The sequence below is a fragment of the Polypterus senegalus genome, chromosome 13, assembly GCF_016835505.1.
Source record: "Polypterus senegalus isolate Bchr_013 chromosome 13, ASM1683550v1, whole genome shotgun sequence".
In the NCBI taxonomy this organism is placed as follows: domain Eukaryota; kingdom Metazoa; phylum Chordata; class Cladistia; order Polypteriformes; family Polypteridae; genus Polypterus; species Polypterus senegalus.
Genome location: NC_053166.1, coordinates 28,880,848 through 28,902,744, shown reverse-complemented (window position 1 = coordinate 28,902,744; position 21,897 = coordinate 28,880,848). Strand labels below are relative to the sequence as shown.

Below are 21,897 nucleotides of genomic sequence, written 5' to 3'. Positions count from 1 at the left end.
TATCTATCTTTCTTATTGCACAGTTTAAAATTACAAATCAAACAATTCAGACGAGGTTAACGTGCACATTGCAGACTTTCATTTAAGGAGATTTGCACACATTTCAGTCACACCACGTAGAAAGTGCATCACTTTTTATATGTGGTCCCCCCATTTCAGGGCACCATAATGTTTGTCGCAATTGGTGTCCCAGGTGTTTGTGATTCCTCAGGTGGGTTTCATTGCTTCATCAGATACCTCGGCTTACTTCTACCCTTTGCAGTCCACAGTTGCTGCTGTTCAACATGAGGACAACAGCTGAGCCAATGAAAGTCAAAGAAGCCACTATGAGTTTGAAAAACAAGAATAAAATCATCAGAGACAGTCTTCAGGAGGTAGATGTGTGTGAGTCAAGAGACAGCTATCAGCAGAAGACGTCATGGACAGAAATACAGAGATCACATTGCAAGATGCGGACCAGTAGTTAGTCACAAACACTGGATGGCCAGGTTACAGTTTGGGAAAAAAGGACTTAAAAGAGCCTGCAGAATTCTGGTAAAGGGTGTTGCTGACAAACAAGACAATGTTGAACTTGTATGAGAGTGATGACAAGAGCAAAGTGTGGAGACCAGAAGGAACTGCCCAAGATCTAAATCAGACCTGTTAAACATAGTGGTGGGGGTGTTATGGGTAGGACATGTGTGACTGCCACAGGTACTGGCACACTAATCTTCATTGATGATGGAGCTGCTGATGGTGGTCTTACAGTAAGTCTCACAAACTCATTGGACAGCACTTAATCTTACATCTAGATAATGAGCCAAACAGACTGCTCAGGCCACACAGGAGTTTATCAAAGCTGAAAAATGGAAAATTCTTGAATGGCCAAGCCAGTCACCTGATTTAAATCCAATTGAGCAGGCCTTCCTTATGTTGAAGAGAAAATTTAAGAGGACAAGCAGGAGCAGAAGATGGCTCCATTAGAGGCCTGGCAGAGCATCACGAGAGAAGATTCTCAGCACCTGCTGATATCTGTGAATCGCAGACTTCAAGCTGTCATTGCATGTGAGGGACATGTGACAAAGAACTAAATAAGATAACGGCTTTAATAGACCTGCCATTGCTGTGTCCCAAACATTATGGAGGGCATTGTAGATAACAAGATGTCTTTAGAGAAACAAAATCAAATTCCTTCTTCAGGTAATTATGATTCCACTCTTCCACAATTATGATTTCATTCTGTTATCCTGTAACAATAAGGACATTATTTGTGTCGTCACCATTGAGTATTTCATAATTGTTCTTTCTCATTTGAGCTCTTGCTGCATTCGTATACAAGTTTCTGGTTTGGAGAGCTTGTAACTCATCCCAAATATACACCAAGTTCAGAATGTTCTGAAGTATAAAAAGGCTCTTTTCATCGAGAGTATTTTTTCTTAAAGCAGAACAAAAATGACCAATTTAAGAATATGAGACTAAAATTTGAGACCTTTCAAGTAGGCTACCAACTGATCCCCTTATTATCAAGAAATCCTCTGGAACATATTGATGCATTTACTATCCTCCACAAAATGGTCAGTGAGAATTCGGAGAATCACGGGCATAAAGCTTTACAGTTGTTCTTTTATAATCTATTTCTCACAAGCATTGTACTCTGTATGTTCTGTGGAAGAGGGCGGTCATTGTGAAGTGTGTCACAGACAGGGTGCAGTCTGTCTACGAGGAGCTCATTGTTTTATTGTGGTTAGCATGGATCCCTCAAGCAGCTGAAACAATCAAAGGAAAAAAGAGGCCATCTGCACCATTTTCAAGGCTGTGCCCTTGAGAGTACAGCTGTCGACAGGAAACATCAGAGCCGGCCTGGGTGGGACAGCAAGGCTAAAGAACAAAAGAAGTTTGAACCATAAAGAGACAGAGAGGAGGCCTACCTGCCCAGGTAGGAAAAGCGAACACAGATCTGCACAGCGGAACAATCATGAAGACTCTCTTCTTATTTGCCATTGTGGGAGTGTTTTATTGTTCAGGTGAGTAGTAATACAAACATTTATTGAGTAAGAAATTATATAGTGTATTTACTGTGTATGTATGTATGTATGTATGTATGTATGTACATACTGTATTGGGGCAGCATAGTGGGCACACTGCCTCCTGCAAAAAGGAGGCCTGGGGTTCTTCACGTATCTGCGTGAGTTTCCTCCTACAGTCCAAAGGCATGCAGGTTAGATAGACTGGCAGTGCTAAACTGGCCTGTGACATCTGTGTGTGTGTGTGTTCATCCTGCGGTGAAGTGGCACCCTGTCCAGAGATTGATCCTGTCTTGCACTCCATGTTTTCTAGGTTACGCTCCCCTGTGATTCTAATGCAAATAAAGAGGGTTTAGAAAAAGAAAATATATGCACATTAAATATTTATATACTGTATATATATATATATATATATATATATATATATATATATATATATATATATATATATATATATATATATATATTTTATATATATATATATCTATTATAATAACAAAATCTTGGAATGACACAAGACTTGACGTGACTTTTTGAAGAGTCTTTTTGGAAGGAAGTCCCGTGAGACAGAGACTTTTACCATGGGATTCTTTCAAGTCACGCCATACTTACAAGTATTTTCAATCAAGACCACAGTAATCAGGTGCATTCCGGCACTTAACCTGGACAGACACAAATCCATTAAAGGGCTTACTTATGAACACACGCACACACTTAAGAAGATCCAGTTTAGAATCACCCATTCATCTAAATATGAAGTAAAATGAATTAACGCGAAAATTGTCGACCGGTTACATGGCAAATTGGTTAAATGTATGTGTGTATGTATATATATATATACCTGTATATATATGGCATTTATCTGAATCACAATTTGATTGTATGGGTGGTTACCTACCAGATAACACTTGTGGTTGGTCTGCAAGTCGGCAACCTTCCGCCATGGTGCCCTCTTTCAATTGCGAGAAGCAGATCATAGAATGGTTGAATAGTTCACTGTCAAATAATGCAAAGAGTAGGTGACACGTATTTCGCCCTAATTCTGGGCTCATCAGGCGTACACACTCACTGCATCCCCTCTCGGGAATCGAACCTCGGATGTCAGCGTCACAGGCGAAGCCTCTTGGGGGTGCAGTGAGTGTGTTTTTGACAGTAAAACTATGCTAAATTTATATATATATATATATATTTATATATACTGTATATATATATATATATATATATATATATATATATATATATAGTAGAAAGACAGCCCCCTGATACGGACAGAGAGACAGAAACCAAATGTTCTAAAACACACACTTTATTTTAAACCTCAGCATTACAATGCCTTATTCACCAACAGTCTCTTCTCTCGCCTCTACTCTCCTCCTTGCAAGCTTCGTCTTCCTCCTCCAAACTCCGACTCGTCAGCAGGAGTGAGGCGGCCCCTTTTATAGCACCCTGGATGTGCTTCAGGTGCTTCCTGATTGTTTGCTGACGACACTTCCTGGTGTGGCGGAAGTGCCTTATGAGCACCCAGAAGCACTATGGGTGTTCCTGGACTTAGCTCCAGCAGAACTTCTGGTTGTGGCGAAGTGCTGCATTCCAGGACTCGTTAGTCTTCCGGGCACCCCCTGGCAGTGGCCATGGGCCCTAACAGGGATGAGCTTCCCAGCTCTGCTTCCGCACCCCCCATTCAAACCAGAGCGGCTGCCCTCTCGTGGTCGAGGAGTGGTATTGTCCCTCTCCTGGTCCGTCCAGGCATCCAGGCTGGGTAGGGACCCCAGCTGTCTGCCACAATATATATATATATATATATATATATATATATATATATATATATATATATATATAATATATAATATAGTAACAAAAGGTGCTATATGGGTGGCTGACCCAACACAAACTCACACCGGAGGCACGTATAAAAACAAATAAACTTTGATTTTTCTTCCCCTGTGGGGCACATCTTCCCCGTGTCCCACAGGCACAACACAATCCCAAAGCACACCGATAGAAAGTCACCACAACACACTTTCCTTTGCCCCACCACCACTCCTCCCGGCAAGTGTAGTCCTCCTCCTCCTGACTCTGGCTTCTTCAGTGGTGGCTGCTGGCCCCTTTTATTGTCCACCTGGAAGTGCTCCATGTGGTTGGGAGTCCCAGCTGCAGCACGTCCAGGTGGTGGCCATGGAGCCCAACAGGGCTGAGCCCTGAAATCCCATATCTGTGGCCCCAATGTAACCCAGGAGGGCTGCCACCACACATTCCAGGGATGTAGGTTGCATCCCATGACTGTTCGCCCGGACCCAATGCCAAAGGGGCATCCCAGCCGTGCATGGGTCTATATATATATATACATATATACGCACATACATACATACACACACATACATACACACTTCCAGCAAATATCTGGACACACCCAGAAATGTCTATGTTTTTCATAGAAATTGATGCCTTTGGTTATCAAAATTCCATTAAATTGATTTTAAAACACAGCCAAGACATTAATAGTGTTGCTAATCGGAATCTGAAACAAACTACTGGGTCAATTCAGAAGTATCTGGATGAGATATTAGGACATTTTAGCTATTAGCTAAACAAACAGGCTTGATGGACTGAACGGTCTCCTCTTGTTTGTCAAATTTCTTATTTTCTTATGTATTGATGTTGCTAGTAGCTATTAGGGCTTTAATTTATTATTCATTCATTTTAAGTAGCCATTTCTTCACTGTTCAACTCCCTTAGCTTATACTTAATTAATCATATTTAAATGCTAATTGATTATTAGAGAAACATTTTTGCAAGTGCATTAGCACCAATGACACCGGTTATTGTGTTCACGTTAGTTTTAAAGGTACTGGCATTCCTAAAGTTCATAAATGGCCAAAATGAAACAGCTTTCTCAAGAAGCAAGTCCCTTTATTGTTTATGTCCATCCATCCATCCATCCATCCATCCATCCATCCTCTTCCGCTTATCCGAGGTCGGGTCCCTGGGGCAGCAGCTTAAGCAGAGAGGCCCAGACTTCCCTCTCCCCGGCCACTTCTTCCAGCTCTTCCGGGAGAATTCCAAGGTGTTCTCTGGCCAGCCAGGAGACATAGTCCCTCCAGCGTGTCCTGGGTCTTTCCCGGGCCTCCTCCCGTTGGACGTGCCCGGAACACCTCACCAGGGAGGCGTCCAGGAGGCATCCTGATCAGATGCCCGAGCCACCTCATCTGACTCCTCTCGATGTGGAGGAGCAGCAGCTCTACTCTGAGCCCCTCCCGGATGACTGAGCTTCTCACCCTATCTTTAAGGGAAAGCCCAGACACCCTGCGAGGAAACTCATTTCAGCCGCTTGTATTGCGATCTCGTTCTTTGGTCACTACCCATAGCTCATGACCATAGGTGAGGGTAGGAAGCGTAGATCGACTGGTAAATTGAGAGCTTTGCCTTACGGCTCAGCTCCTTTTCACCACGACAGACCGATGCAGAGCCGCATCACTGCGGATGCCGCACCGATCCGCCTGTCATCTCACGCTCCATTCTTCCCTCACTCGTGAACAAGACCCGAGATACTTGAACTCCTCCACTTGGGGCAGGATCTCTCCCCCAACCCTGAGAGGGCACTCCACCCTTTTCCGGCTGAGGACCATGGTCTCGGATTTGGAGGTGCTGATTCTCATCCCAGCCGCTTCACACTCAGCTGCGAACCGATCCAGAGAGCTGAAGATCACGGCCTGATGAAGCAAACAGGACAACATCATCTGCAAAAGCAGTGACCCAATCCTGAGTCCACCAAACGGACCCCTTCAACACCCTGGCTGCGCCTAGAAATTCTGTCCATAAAAGTTATGAACAGAATGGTGACAAAGGGCAGCCCTGGCGGAGTCCAACTCTCACTGGAAACGGGCTCGACTTACTGCCGGCAATGCGGACCAAGCTCTGACACGGTTGTACAGGGACCAACAGCTCTTATCAGGGGTCCGGTACCCCATACTCCCGGAGCACCCCCACAGGATTCCCGAGGGACACGGTCGAATGCCTTTTCCAAGTCCACAAAACACATGTAGACTGGTGGGCAAACTCCCATGCACCCTCCAGGACTCTGCTAAGGGTGAAGAGCTGGTCCACTGTTCCGCGACCAGGGCGAAAACCACACTGTTCCTCCTGAATCCGAGGTTCGACTATCCACGGACCCTCCTCTCCAGAACCCCGAATAGACTTTTCCAGGGAGGCTGAGGAGTGTGATCCCTCTATAGTTGGAACACACCCTCCGGTCCCCCTTTTTAAAGAGGGGGACCACCACCCCGGTCTGCCAATCCAGAGGCACTGTCCCGATGTCCATGCAATGTTGCAGAAACGTGTCAACCAAGACAGTCCTACAACATCCAGAGCCTTAAGGAACTCGGCGTATCTCATCCACCCCCGGGGCCCGGCCACCAAGGAGTTTTTTGACAACCTCGGTGACTTCAGTCCCAGAGATGGGAGAGCCCACCTCAGAGTCCCCAGGCTCTGCTTCCTCATTGGAAGGCATGTTAGTGGGATTGAGGAGGTCTTCAAGTACTCCCCCACCGACCCTAACGCCCGAGTGAGGTCAGCAGCGCACCATCCCCACCATATACGGTGTTGACACTGCACTGCTTCCCCCTCCTGAGACGCCGGACGGTGGACCAGAATCTCCTCGAAGCCGTCCGAAAGTCGCTCTCCATGGCCTCTCCAAACTCCTCCCATGCCCGAAGTTTTGCCTCAGCAACGAAGCCGTTCCGCTTGGCCTGCCGGTACCTATCAGCTGCCTCCAGAGACCCACAGGACAAAAAAGTCCTATAGGACTCCTTCTTCAGCTTGACGGCATCCCTCACCGGTGTCCACCAACGGGTTCGGGATTGCCGCCACGACAGGCACCGACCACCTTGCGGCCACAGCTCCGTCAGCCGCCTCAACAATAGAGGCACGGAACATGGCCCATTGGACTCAATGTCCCCACCTCCCTGGGACGGGTTGAAGTTCTGCCGGAGGTGGGAGTTGAAGCTACTTCTGACAGGGGACTCTGCCAGCCGTTCCCAGCAGACCCTCACAACACGTTTGGGCCTACCAGGTCTGACCGGCATCTTCCCCCACCATCGAAGCCAACTCACCACCAGGTGGTGATCAGTTGACAGCTCCGCCCCTCTCTTCACCCGAGTGTCCAAGACATATGGCCGCAAGTCCGGCGACACGACCACAAAGTCATCATCGACCTGAGGCCTAGGGTGTCCTGGTGCCAAGTGCACATATGAACACCCTTATGCTTGAACATGGTGTTCGTTATGGACAATCCGTGACGAGCACAGAAGTCCAATAACAAAACACCGCTCGGGTTCAGATCGGGGGGGCCATTCCTCCCAATCACGCCTTCCAGGTCTCACTGTCATTGCCCACGTGAGCATTGAAGTCTCCCAGCAAAACGAGGGAATCCCAGAAGGTATGCCCTCTAGCAACCCCTCCAGAGACTCCAAAAAGGGTGGATACTCCAAACTGCTGTTCGGCGCATACGCACAAACAACAGTCAGGACCCTTCCCCACCCGAAGGCGGAGGGAGGCCACCCTCTTGTCCACCGGGGTAAACCCCAATGCACAGGCTCCGAGTCGGGGCAATAAGTATGCCCACACCTGCTCGGCGCCTCACCGGGGCAACTCCAGAGTGGTAGAGAGTCCAGCCCCTCTCAAGGAGATTGGTTCCAGAGTCCAAGCTGTGCGTCGAGGTGAGTCCGACTATATCTAGCCGGAACCTCTCGACCTCGCGCACTAGCTCAGGCTCCTTCCCCTTCAAAGAGGTGACATTCCACGTCCCAAGAGCCAGTTTCTGTAGCCGAGGATCAGACCGCCAAGGTCCCCGCCTTCGGCCACCACCCAACTCACACTGCACCCAACCTCCTTGGCCCCTCCCATAGGTGGTGAGCCCATGAGGAGCATGTTTATGTGCTGAATGAATATTATTCCATGTGTCAGGTTGGCAAGAGAATGAAGAGTTCATACAAATGTGTCTATTTCTCTTTAGCAGAAGAGGGGAAACTGAGGTAACCAGGATAAAATAAGATGGGGAAGGCCCATAAGCACAACTGCGTAAGAGGAGAAGTACATCATAATCGACAGTTTATATTAAGTGTGTATGCCGTGAGGACCTGTAAGGTGTTTATTTCTCACACTACAAACTCTGATATTCTTCTCCTCTCATGCAGTTTTCCCTCCGGACCATCCTCTTCTTCTTCTGTCCTGGTTAGATCCAGTCCGCCCTCGTCTCTCAAGACAGTAATAGACACCTTCATATGAAATCTGCAGTATCTTGGCAGTCTGTCACATGCAGGGCCGGTGCCCCCACTAAGCTTTTTGACTAGGGCGCAGATCATAAGGGGGAGAAAAAGCTACGGGACAGTCGGCTGGTGCACTAATAAGCTTGGCTTGGGCACAAAATAATCAAGGTCACATGGAATAACCTTCAATCTGCAAAAAAGCTGAATAGACAGGTTTGGGTTCATAGCCTTCTGCAGTGATTTTTATTTTGGTGAAACTAGGGGGCTTTGCCCCCTGCTCGCTTTGCTCGGCAACCCCCCTATCTGTACTTTGCGCCAGCAACTTCGTGTCTCTGCCGCTTGTATATGTGGATTTCACTTTCACCAAGCAACAAAACACTTAATTCTTGAGAATATGCCTCTTCATTGGAAAGAAACACTACTTTTCCCTGATGGCAACACGAATTAGACGATCTACAAGTCACCAACTTAAAGTTTAAAGCCAAACAATATCTACATACTTCTGTCATATCACCTCTGTCCATACATTTGATCTCTTTTCCCTTTTTACCTATTCGTCAATATCGCATTGAATTTTGATTCCGTGTTTGGAATTACATCATGACAACACAATGTATAACTGCTCGTGAGTGAATATCGTATCCTTCTCTCTACACGAACTGTGTCTGACAATAGCATTCACATAAACGAGAAATGATTGAACCGTGTGCGTGGTTATAAATGTTTTAGATGTGGGCAGGACTTTTCCAAATCTCTTTGCATAAAGTCTTGTTTCGCAGGGCTTGAAATTTTTTCTTGCGGAATTTCACTTTCACCAAACAACAAATCTTTTAATTCTCGCGGATACGCCTCTTCATTGGGAGGCAACACTACTTTTCCCTGACGGCAACATGAATTAGATGATCTACAAGTCTCTGACTTAAACTTTAAATCTGAAAAATATATTCAATCTCTTTTCGCTGTTCCGTTATTTCACCGAGTAATAATTTCCGTTTGTTTGCACTAATGCAATCTTTACTATCATTTTTTGAGACTTTTGAATTTTCATACTTCCATTATCTCTAATCTGCTCTGAATGTGTATAGCGCCAAAGTTTTTGAATTCTTTACGACTTCTACTTTGCCATCTACTCTTTGTCTTTTATTTCCGGCTCCGGGTGTGGTGAAATCTCTTGGCACAAAGTCTCGTCTTGCAGGAAGTGAAAGTATCTCTCTGTGAAAGTCACATCTTGTCTCTCTTCCCAAAATTTTTTTATTATAATAGAGAGATATCACAAATAGATTTTTGGGATAATGAAATATCTTTTGTGAAGTGACACAGTCAAATTTTCAAAATAATTCAGTACTTTTGGAGACAATATTGGTCTATATTGTGATCATTTGGAAAATAATTCTGGTAACAGTAATAAGTATCTGCAAATGATGATAGCCAAACCGATAAGAAAAATGTTTAACTTTACCACAAATGACAAATATGGCAGTCTCAAAAGATTTTTATAACTGAAACGTGCCCCAGTATGACTGTGTGTGGCACTCTGCCCAGTATGACCTGCCATTCTGTCCAGGTTTTGTTCCTGTCTTGAACCAACTGCTCCAGGTTCCCATGATCCTGCAACGGACAACAAAAGGTACAGAAAATAAAACAGAAGGATGTGTAAATGATGAATATAAGAATATACTGTATATATGAATAAAAATGGAGATGCGGTGCGCTCCATAATGTTTGGGATAAAGACACAGTTTTTCTTGACCTGCTCCACAGTTTAAAATTACAAAAATTCAGACGTGACTAAAGTGCACATTGCAGACTTTCATTTTGGTCACACCATGTAGAAATGCAACACTTTATCTACAAGGTCCTTCCATTTCAGGACACCATAATGTTTGGACACAGCAATGGCAGGTCTGTTAAAGCCATTGTCATATTTAGTTCTTTGTCGCAGATCCCTCACATGCAATGACTACTTGAAATGTGCAGTTCATAGACGTCAGCAGACACTGAGGATCTTCTCTAGTGATGCTCTGCCAAGCCTCTAATGCAGCCATCTTCAGCTCCTGCTTGTTTCAGGGGGTTCATCAGCATATGGAAGGCCTGCTCAACTGGATTTAAATCGGGTGACCGGCTTGGCCATTCAAGAATTCTCCATTTCTTAGCTTTGATAAACTTGTGAGTTCCCTCAGCAGTAATGTTTGGCTCATTATCTTGTTGTAAGATGAAGTGCCGCTCAATGAGTTTGGAGGCATTTACTGGACCATGAGTAGATCAGATGTTTGTTTTCATCTCAGAATTCACTGCACCACTGCCATCAGCAGATCCATCATCAATGAAGAGAAGTGTGCCAGGACTTGTGGCAGCCATAACAGATGAGGTGGTCTTCTTTGGATCTTGGGCAGTCCCTTTTCAGTCTCTGGCTCTTTGAAGTCCTTTTCTCACAAGCTATAATTGGGCATCCTGTTTTTGTGGCTAAAGAGTGGTCTGCATCTTGCAGTGTGTCTTCTGTATTTCTGTTCATGAAGTCTTCTGCTGATAGTCATCTCTGACAGCTCCACATCTGTCCTCTGAAGACTGTCTCTGATCTGTCACACAGGCATTGGGCGATTTTTCTTTACCATAGTGAGGATTCTTCTGTCATCAGCAATGGAGGTCTTCCTTGGCCTACCAGTCCCTTTGTAATTACTGAGCTCACCAGTGTGTTCTTTCTTTTTAATGATACTCCAGACAGTTGATTTTGGTCATCCTAAGGTTTTTCTGATGTCACCAATGGTTTAACTCTTGTTTTTCAAACTCATAATGGCTTCTTTGACTCTCATTGGCACAGCTCTTTTAATGCTGAACAACAGCAACACCAGACTCCAAAGGGCAGAAGCAAGCTGAGGTATCTGATGAAGCCATGAAACCCACCTGAGGAATCACAAACACCTTGGACACCAACTGTCCCACATATTACGGTGCCTTAAAGTGGGGGAACTCTACAGAAAAAGTGTTGTCATTTCTACATGGTGGGACTGAAATGTGTGCAAATCCCCTTTAATGAAAGTCTGCAATGTGCACTTTAACCTCGTCTGAATTGTTTGATTTGTAATTTTAAACTGTGCAATAAGAAAGATAGAAAGATAGATAGATAGATAGATAGATAGATAGATAGATAGATAGATAGATAGATAGATAGATAGATAGATAGATAGATATTTTATTGATCCTGAAGGGAATTTAAGTAAATAATTTATTACGTCCAGGAAGCACTCAGGATGAGATGGAACCTTTCGAGAGCAGAGGAGTCCCCCCTACTCCCCCAGCAGTACCCTCTCATGGCACCCGAGAAACCCAGCAGAGTTGCCCCTTGGAGTTGCGGCTCCCACCCGGTTCTGCTGGTGTTCAGATGGGACCTCCATGAGGGGGACGCTGCCACCCAGTGTACTGGCAGAACACATGAGGCCATCTCCTGCTCTCCATTTGTTATGATGGCCCCCTGCCTGTGTAAGCCAACGTTATTCATCCCAAGCAGATTGCCGGCCTGACTTTATCTTCTATGTGTGGAAGATCAACTTCGACACAGACAGACAGCAGGACACGCAAGTCCAGAACACACAAGTTTATTTTCTTTTTCTTCTGCACCAATCACCACAGTAAACTCAGTCCTTTACTTTGACTTTTCTTTCTCCACTCCTCTCCCACAAGCTCCGTCTTCTACCTCCCGACTCCGGCTCCTTGAATGGAGTGAGGTGACCCCTTTTATAGTTCACTCAGCTGTGCTCCAGGTGCTTCCTGATGACCTTCCTGCAGCACTTCCTGGTGTAGTGGAAGTGCTGCCGTCCATGGCTCCATAACCATCTCAGTGCCCCCTGGTGGCTTCTAAGCTCTGACTCCGTGACCCCGATACAAACCAGGGCGGCTGCCCTCTCGTGTCCCAGGGAAGGTATTGTCTTTCTCCCGGTCCTTCCATTCTCCAGTCCCAGCTGTCCACCACATATAACAATATACAAGGGGGTACCCAAAAAATCCCAGAATCAGACAATGGCACAGGAGGAGGGTGTATAGTGTTTATAATGATCATGGCACTGTGCATATTTTTGCATTTGTTCTACAATCGTGCACGTGACTTGAGTCATTTTTGCTTTGCTCCAAGCCACCATGCCAGATTTTCAAAAGACAATGATCTTTGCGTTTTTTGACATGGGCAGACCTGTTCATTCATAAAGTTCATAAAGAGTTTGCTCCCCATGAACGACTGATAATCAGTGACATTAAACTGAAGTGCTGAGACTTTAAATGGAAAGCATCAGGAAAATAAAAGCAGTGGCTCACCCACGATGGTGCACCCGCACACACCACGTTGTCAGCCAAAGAGTTTTTGATCCAAAACAATGTGCTTGTTGCGTTGAAACCCTCACATTCACCAGATCTCACTCTAGAAATTCAAAATTGAGACTGAACGGAAGCAGATTTGGTACCATGAAAGAAATCCAGGAAAAAATGCAGGAGACTCCAGACACAGCGACAAAAGACGAGTACAGGAAATGTTAACAGGAGTGGGAGGAGAGCGGGCATCGCATCTCAAGGAGAGTACGTGAAGGGGGCTTCAAGGGACTCTCTGGTAGGTTTATAATAAAGGGTTTTTTTTTAAATAATTCCAGAAATTTTGGGGTCCACCCTTGTATATAAAAACGTAATTTCCTTCACAATTGCTAGCAGAAAACAGTATCTGGTGATTGTTAGGTTAACAAAGAAAAAAAGGAAAGACGGAATTTTTACAGGAAGAAGTCAAACAATGACACTGAACAAACAACAGTAATATTGGTTTATTTTCATTTTCATACACAAAGCGTAGCTGAAAGTGAATTACGAGAAGTAAAAGAGTTACAATTATAAAGAAAAAAAATAGAAAACACAAATTAGCAATCAATATGTGAATTTCCCCTTGGGATTAATAAAATATCTATCTATCTATCTATCTATCTATCTATCTATCTATCTATCAAATGTTCATTCGTTCATTTTCTAATCCGCTTTGTCCTGAACAGGGTCATGGGGGTGCTTGAGCCCATCCCAGCCAGCATAGGGTGCAAGGCAGGAAGAAACCCTGGATGGGGTGCCAGGCCATCACAGAGCGAACACGAACACACACTGGGGCCAATTTAGTGTCGCTAATCCACCTAACCTGCAAGTCTTTGGACTGTGAGAGGAAACCCACATAGACACGGGGAGAACCCAAGGACCAGGGACACAAGCGTTGCAATCCTTGGTGCAAGACAGCAGCGCCACCACTGCGCCACCGTGCCACCCCTAGCAAACAAACCAAAAGATAAAATTAAAATAGAATTTAAAGTATAACCTACAGTATTATTACCTAGACATATTTTTTAAGTCTCTGCAACTTGTAATGGTAAAAGTCAGAGCTCGAGGCTATGGTCAGATGGCCAGGAAGGGGAGGAAATCAAAAACTGCAGCTGGAAGGATGCTGAAGAGAATAAAGCTAAGGCCAAAAGACCACCTGGACCCCTTAGGAATTCTGCAATACATAAATTGGATTAAATTATTAATTACGGTATTATATGCACTGTTGAAGGAGATCTGATCAGCAGAGCTCTCCAAAGGTTTCATGCAACCACATCCTTCCCAAAAACAGTGAGGTACTTTAACATGTGTGGGAAAACAGACAGAGTTTGAAAACTGTGTTATGAGTTCAGATATCACATACTTCACAAAAGGTAGTGGAGAAGGAATCAGTCTGCTACCTCATACATTTAAAAGCCTGGGCTCAGCTCACGGGCAGGGCACAAACTTGTGCGCCGTCATGTGGGGGTCCAAGCACTATGTAGTCCCAAACACTTCCAATAATGGCCACTAGAGGGGGATATCCTGTAATGAGAAGGCAAGCCAAGGTGAACAAAGTCCCAGTAGAGTTTCCAGCTGTGTCCCCGTGTTCTTGATAAACTCATTTTAAAGTCACCGTCTAGATCCACTGTAATAATTCCCTTCATGATTTTAAACACTTCAGTCATGTCTTCTCTTAGTCTTCTTTTGTTTAAACTGTAAAGGCTCAGCTCTTTTAATATTTCTTTATAACTCATCCCCTGTAGCCCTGGAATCAGCCTAGTCGCTCTTCTCTGGACATTTTCTAGAGCTGCTATGTGCTTTTTGTAGGCTGGAGACCAAAACTATACACAGTACCTAAGATGAGGCCTCACCAGCTTGAGCAGAACCTCCTTGGATTTGTACTCCATACATCAGGGCGCTATATAACATGATATTCTGTTAGTCTTCTTAATGGCTTCTTTTGATAGTGTAGAGTCCACTACGACTCCTAAATCCTTCTCATAAGGTGTACTCACAATTTTCCGACTGCCCATTGTGTACTCAAGCCTAATGCTTTACATTTACTGGCATTAAATTTCATCTGCCACAAATCTGCCCAAGCCTGTATGCTGTCCAAGTCCCCAACAATGAGGGTCACCCTCAGGTAATCGTATTACATGGCCGTAGTGCCATAACTAACGCTCCCTCACAATGCAGGTCATGAGCAACACAAAGTCAAACCAGCGGCAGCCAAGGATTCTCCGAAAAGACACAGTGCCAAAGGAGTCCAGTCTTCATCTCAGGTCACTGGATAGCATCCATGTCTCACTACCATATAGAAAGACAGGAAGCACCAGGAGGTGGTGGCAAACAAGAAAACTAAAATGAAGCTGAGTGCGATTCTGAACAATGCTGCACGTCTCCTCTCCGGCACACCAGCACTGATGACTTTCATTTTTTTCTTACTTTTGCGCTCATAAGAACGCCTCAGAAATGCAGAAGGCACATTTACTTCAATGGAAACCTTGGCTGCTTCAAAGTGGACGTATTTGGTGAGTTTTAAGGCTTTGGTTTTTCCCGTTGGAACCCCTGCCACATGACTTTTATTTTAACATTTATAAAATAATGCTTAACTTTAGAACAGAATTTTATCTGGGAAATTAGTAAATGCCATGAATATGAAGAATTAAACTGTGACTTATCTGAAAAGGTAACCAAACTTATCTTTTATAAAATAAAACACTGAATTCGTCCTCGGAATTCCCTGCTCCTGCTCTTGGAGCTCATTGGACACCTGATAGGAGGGTCTGACATGTCAAGGTCTTCACTGTGGACAGAGGGGCCGTGTTTCTGGAGGGTTCCTGTTGCGTGCTGCCTTGGCACACTTTTTGACAGGTCACATCACAATCTGTCGCATGCTTTTTCATTTATCCAATGTGCACACCTCCATTTTGAAAGGTTCTTTTAAACTGGAGTGAGTGAGGGTGTGTGTCCCATCCTGCTCCCTGCCCTGCTCCTAATGCCACCAGACCCTGGGATGCACAGTAAACATTTATTTTTATAATACTCCTAGGCTGAGCACACACCAAGGAGACACGGCTACTCCTCCGAAACCCTTCTTAAATGGCGATACATTGGGAAACAAGTAACAGGTGTTTTTTTTACCTCCTCTTTACTCGATCAGCTGTTGGCTTGCTGCTGCTGCGTATCACATGATCTGCATTTGGTGCGGAGCTTCAAACGTTTAAAAGCCTGCACTGCATCTGAATATTTAACCTCTTTTCGCTGTTTCGTTATTTCCCCAAGTAATATTTTCAGATTGTTTGCACTAATGCGATCTTTACTCTCATTTTTTGAGATTTTTGAATTTTCCTGCTTCCATTATCTCTAACCTGCTTTGCATGAGTATCACGGGACTTGCATCTGAAGGTTGTAAGTATGACGTGACTTGTCCGTCTCGCGGGACGTGAAAGTGTCTCTCGGTCCCACGTCTCGTCCCCAGGAAAAAGTCTTGTCGCAATTTTTTTTTTTTTTTACAATAGAGAGATGTGAAATAAAGACCAATAAAGATTCAGGATTGCCGCTGTGAAAACCCTATATAGTTGAATCTGGTTGGGAAAAATAAAAGGTTTTGTCTTAACAGAGAGGAGTTTGTAGTATTAGTTTGTTGTACCGTGCTTGCCATTATGGATGTAGTGAGAAGTTAAGCAACATGACACCTTTTATTGGCAAAGTAAAAAGATTACAATATGCAAGATTTCGAGGCAACTCAGGCCCCGTCTTCAGGCAAGATGTAATACAGAGACTGGAGTTCCCTGTGTCTCACCTTTTTAGTTAGCTACTAAAAGTTGTCCATCCATTATCCAACCCGCTATATCCTAACTACAGGGTCACGGGGGTCTGCTGAAGCCAATCCCAGCCAACACAGGGTGCAAGGCAGGAAACAAACCCTGGGCAGGATGCCAGCCCACCACAGGGTGCGCACACACACACAGCCCCACACACTGGGATCGCCAATGCACCTAACCTGCATGTGTTTGGACTGTGGGAAGAAACCCACACAGACACGGGGAGAACATGCAAACTCCACGCACGGAGGACCCGGGAAGCAAACCCGTGTCTCCTAACTGCGAGGCAGCAGCGCTACCCACTGCGCTACTATGCCGCCCAGTAAAAGGTGTCACTTTCCTTAACTTCTCACTACAGAGAGGAGTTCAAAACAGAACAGAGTACAAGTGACAAGATGGCAGTTTATATGGTCGGTAGACAGGATGGGGCGGGTTCAGAGGCACAGGAACTGGAAGTGACATCAGAGGTATGGAGTTCAGTCTGCTGGTCTGCAGAGGGAGTAAGAAAGAAAGTATCAGTGGACAGCGCCAACCCCTGGCTTGACGGGTAATTACAATTATTCGAGTCCTTAAACCGTATCCAATGCAGACGTGTGTGACAAATATTATCTTGGACTGTGTGCTGTAATAAAAGAGTGGCGCAGGTTGCACAGCAGAGACGAGCTAAAATGACGCGGAGCAGCTAGTCACATCTTTCTATTTACATTTTTCTCTTTTCTTTTTCTAGGAATCATGTCAGAAGATATACCTGCTGGCACAGGCGAAGAGGTTATCTAACTTTTATTTCATTTATATTTTAAAAGTAATTACCCTAATGTACTCATAGAAATTTGCCTGCTCTTTGGATTATTTTTTTTGTACTGTATAATGTAAATAATGGGGCAGAATGGCGACAGGGGAAGTCATTTAAAAAGAATACTAATAGGAAAGTCTCTCTTTGGGCAGGCAGGAGACAGCAGTGGGCAGTAACCCCCTCTAGCTGGACAGGATGCCTTAATTCTCCAAGGGTGCCATTTTGAAAACTGTGTCATGGAGGCCCGTAAACAGATGAGCTCTCATGCAGCAGATGGCACCTAGAAATTCCAGTTGGCAAACAACACTACAGTGGATTCAGAACGTACTCGGGTCCTTCACGGTCTGGACTCTTTATTCTGTTGTAGATTTCATTTAAAAAGTATACATTTGCTGTTTATGCCCACTACACTCAATAACTAACAATGACAACGTGGAAACGTGCTTTCAGAAAGGTTTGCACATTTATTAAAAACTAGCTGTTTTCTCTCAAAAACATCAAACGCTACTCTTTAACAATCTCTAGATGATAATTTGTTGAACAAAAAGGCATCACTAGCTAAGCAGAGGCAAGGTGCGCTCCAACACGTGGGGACAGGTAGAGCAACTCGAACTTTGGAGGCTGGCGCATGAGGGAGGAGGGACCTCCCCAATCTCCTAAGGGGGGCAGCATCTCTCTTGGCTTTGAGCAAACAAACTACGATACTTAGCGTGATGAGAGAAGTCATAAAATCAACCGGAATGTTCAAGCAAATTATACAAAAAACCCAATCTAAATCTGTGAAGTAGTTCTCTCGTGAAAAGCGGAGAGACAGACAGACAGACAGACAGACATTGGATTTCATATATATATATATATCTATATATAGAGAGAGAGAGATTAAAAAACTAAAATCTCTTTCATATATGTATTGAGACCCTCAATTCAAAACTTTGTAGAAGCCCCTTTGGCAGCAGTTCCAGCTTTAACCCTTCTTAGACAAGTCTTTACAAGCTTTGTCCACCTGGATTCAGGCAGTTGATCCCATTCTTTCTGGCAGATCCTCTCAAGCTCTGCGGGATTGGATGGTAAGCGTCCATAAACGGCCAACTTCAGGTCTCCCCCCCAGATGTTCTATGGCAGCACTTTTCATCCTTTTTGACTTGTGAACCAGCTGAGGTATGAGAAGCTCATCATCAACTATGTAGGTGGGAACTGGAAAGGGTGGAGTCTCGGGGGAGACCTTCTTGGAGTTCCTAACATCCAGATGTACTACCAGGGTGTTGGGTTGGGGGATTCACACTTTGAATTTCGAGTGTCCAGACTTACTAACAACACAATGAGTGAAGAAGGCTGTGGACGATCAGCTGTGAAACATTGGGCTAGCACACATGTTGGGAAACCGTTCTATGGAGTTTACATCTGGGCTTTGGCTTGGTCGCTCAAACACACTCAGAGACTTTTCCTGAATCCATCGCAGTGTTGTCTCTGCTTTAGGTCATTGCTGTGTTGAAAGTTGAGGTTGTGTTCACAGGCTTTCTGCAGGGGCTTCTCTGTGTTTGGTTGCATTCATCCTTGATCTCCAATCTGACCTGTCTCCCTGTCCCTACCAACAAGGAGCACCACCATGCTTCCATCACCATACTTCATTATAGAGATCATCAACTCTAATAGATTTTTTGAATGGTATCTCCTACCATTTTTACGCTGATGTTATTCAGCTTTATTGTTTTTTTAAGTCAAATGAAATACACAGGTTGTCTTCTGTGGTCGACTGTCTGAATATCATGTCGATAATGAGCTACTTGCCAACTACTTAGTTAACTACTCCGAAAACATACTGACGCTTTAAATCTTTGCCCTTCCCGATCTGCACCTGGCAGTTTCTCAAAAACTTTCCACCATCTTTGCCTTTTCTCATGCATCCCTACGTAATTTAGATGTCATATTTGCTCAATCTTTGAGTTTTGAGGACTGATTGAGATCATTTATGTTTGATAGAATGCCTAGAGGTAGTTGGGTGGTCTCGTGGCCTGGAATCCCTGCAGATTTAGCTTTTTTTTTTCTCCAGCCGTTTGGAGTTTTTTTTTTTGTTTGTTTTTTTTTCTGTTCTCACTGGCCATAGGACCTTAATTTTATTCTATGTTAATTAGTATTGCCTAATTTTATTTTTATATTTTGTCTTTTTTTCTCTTTCTTCATCCTGTAAAGCACTTTGAGCTACATCTTTTGTATGAAAATGTGCTATAGAAATAAATGTTGTTTTTGTTTGATGCTCATGTCAGGTGTCTCAGTCGTGGTTTTGTTTTGGTTTTTTTTTTTTTGATTATTTAAGAAATGTATCCAGGCTGAGGTCCGTTGTTACCAGGACTGAGGTGGAAATGCTTATCCTTGCTTTCACCTCATCCCGTCTGGATGATTGCAATTCCCTCTTTACCTGTCTAAATAAAGCTGGTTTGTCCCGTCTTCAGATTGTCCAAAATGCAGCTGCCAGGCTTTTAACACGTTCATACAAACAGACCCACATTTTAACACTCTCCACATTGGATCTCAGTGAAATTCAAATTTCTGGGTCCTACTTACAGAGCTCTGCATGGTCAAGCTCCCCAGTACATTACGAGCCTCCTCCAGCAGTACACCTCGGGCCTCGCTCTTAGATCAGCTCATTTTCATCTCTTTTCGATTTCTCGTACCTCGGAAAAGACACATGGGGATCGCACATTACAAGCAATTTCTTCAAGGTTATGGAACAGTCTTCCACTGTCGTTGAGATTCGCAGAATCCACTGAAATGTTGAAGTGTCAGCTTAACACGTATCTGATCAGACAGGCATTTGGGTAGCCTTGCTTTATATTTTACTTCTTGATATTTCATTTTATTCTATGATTTACATTTTGATATATTCTATGTTCTCTATGTTTTTAATATATCTTTTTACTCTATGATTTATTGTTCTATGCTTTGTGACTTTTGTCTGTGAGAGGTTGGGACGATGCACTGATACAGTGCGTTGCTGCACCCACCACACGACAAACCACCTCAGGATCCCAAATTAGGACCCAAGCGCAGCCGTGCAATGGGTGACACCTCAGCACCACACTAGTTCAACAGCGATAGGCGCTCTATAAATACATTTTTACTTACTTACTAGGGATGACATTAGGTAGGTGATGAACAGTCCTTGGTTTTCATCAGTTCTGCCCAAAGAGTTCCATTTTTGTCCTCTGAATACCGTTTGGTAAGCGCTTATACTCAAGAGCTGTTTCCATCCACCCATTCTACCATTAATGCCCGAATGATGGAGTGCTACTGTGACGGTCAACCTTCTGAGAGTTTCACCCGTGTCAGCAGAGGACATCTGAAGCTCTTTTAGACTGACCATTGGGTTCTTGGTCTCCTCCTTGATTAAGGCTCACCAACTATGGACAAAACCTATTATACCACATCTTTCAAGCTTTTGGCAAATTGAGAAAATATGTCGCCCCCATAATTAACAATCTGTAGATTTTGTTTTTCCCGAGCTTCACGTACACAATATTATTTTTTCCACGAATCAACAACACCTGCCATTTAAATCACGCAGTACCACATGATCGTAATCCAACATTTTCATTGGTTGGCAGTCTTTCCTCATTGGTCAGTGGAGTTGCTAGGTTTTTGTCTTGCAATATGTAAAATATTGTGTACATACTAGCTTTTTTCATCGTGCTATGACCAAATGAAGACATATTTGGCCATCACCACTACCTTATACTATAAGGAAAGACTTAGTAGTTCCAAAAACTAAAAAAAAACTCAGTTTTGAAAAAAGTGGCAGATACTAGTTTTTCCCATTGCACATGAGAAGGCCCTTTAGGTCCAGTTACCCAGTTTGACTGGATCGCCAACTCTAAGAAGAGCATATCTTGAATCTCACTTATTGAAGCCACTGTGCTCCTGGGAACAATCAAAGCTTTAGAAACGGTTTTATCCCTTTGCCCTGCTCTGTGTCTCACCACAATTTGATCATGAAGGTCTACAGAAAGGTCCATTTGACTTCATGGTCTTTGGTTTTTCTCCCGACATTTAGTGTGAATTGTGGGACCTCATATACGCAGGTGTTTTTAAATGACATCCAATCAATGCAGTTTGCTACTATTGGACTCCAATCAAGTACTTGACACATCTCAAGGACAATTACAGCAAACTGGGGGCGCCTGAACACAACCAGGAGTGCCACAGCAAAGGGTCTGAATGCTTATATGAAAGAGATGTTTCCATTTTTGGTTTTTGGTAAATTTGCAAACCTTTCTGAAAACATAATTTAGCTTTGTCGTTGTGGTTTATTGAATGTATCCATTTAAAATGACATCTATGGCACAGAAAGTGAAGGGGTCAGAATACTTTGTGAATCCATTGCAGTCCCCAAATATGGCGACTTGACCCCATCAAAGTCTCCCTGTTTATCTACAATGTTCTCTCCTTGCCTGTTTTCTCATTGTTATGTCTTCTTTGGATTAAGTTGTAATTTATTGTCTGTATGCGATTCTTATTCTTAATTTCTGTAAATGTAACTGCCGAGTTTTATGTGCTCCAGTGTAAACTGATTTTGATGTGACCTTCTTTTGTGGTTGCACTAAGGTTCATTTGACTTGGATTTTAATTGCTTTGATGCTTGTTTGTTGTTGAGAGCATTTTTTTTCCATGTTTTGGTCAATTTTTGTTTCCTAGTTATG

General features: G+C 43.9%; 1 protein-coding gene across 1 annotated transcript in view; it reads left to right on the top strand.

Moving 5' to 3' along the window:
- Positions 1-1,717: 1,717 nt before the first annotated feature.
- Positions 1,718-21,897, top strand: part of si:ch211-195b11.3 (uncharacterized protein LOC100334344 homolog) — a 35,483-nt gene continuing 15,303 nt past the window's right edge. The window contains exons 1-2 of the mRNA XM_039774993.1: positions 1,718-2,003; positions 17,138-17,178. Coding sequence (XP_039630927.1) covers positions 1,955-2,003; positions 17,138-17,178 — 90 coding nt within the window. The 5' untranslated portion in view covers positions 1,718-1,954. The remainder of the gene's footprint in view (positions 2,004-17,137; positions 17,179-21,897) is intronic.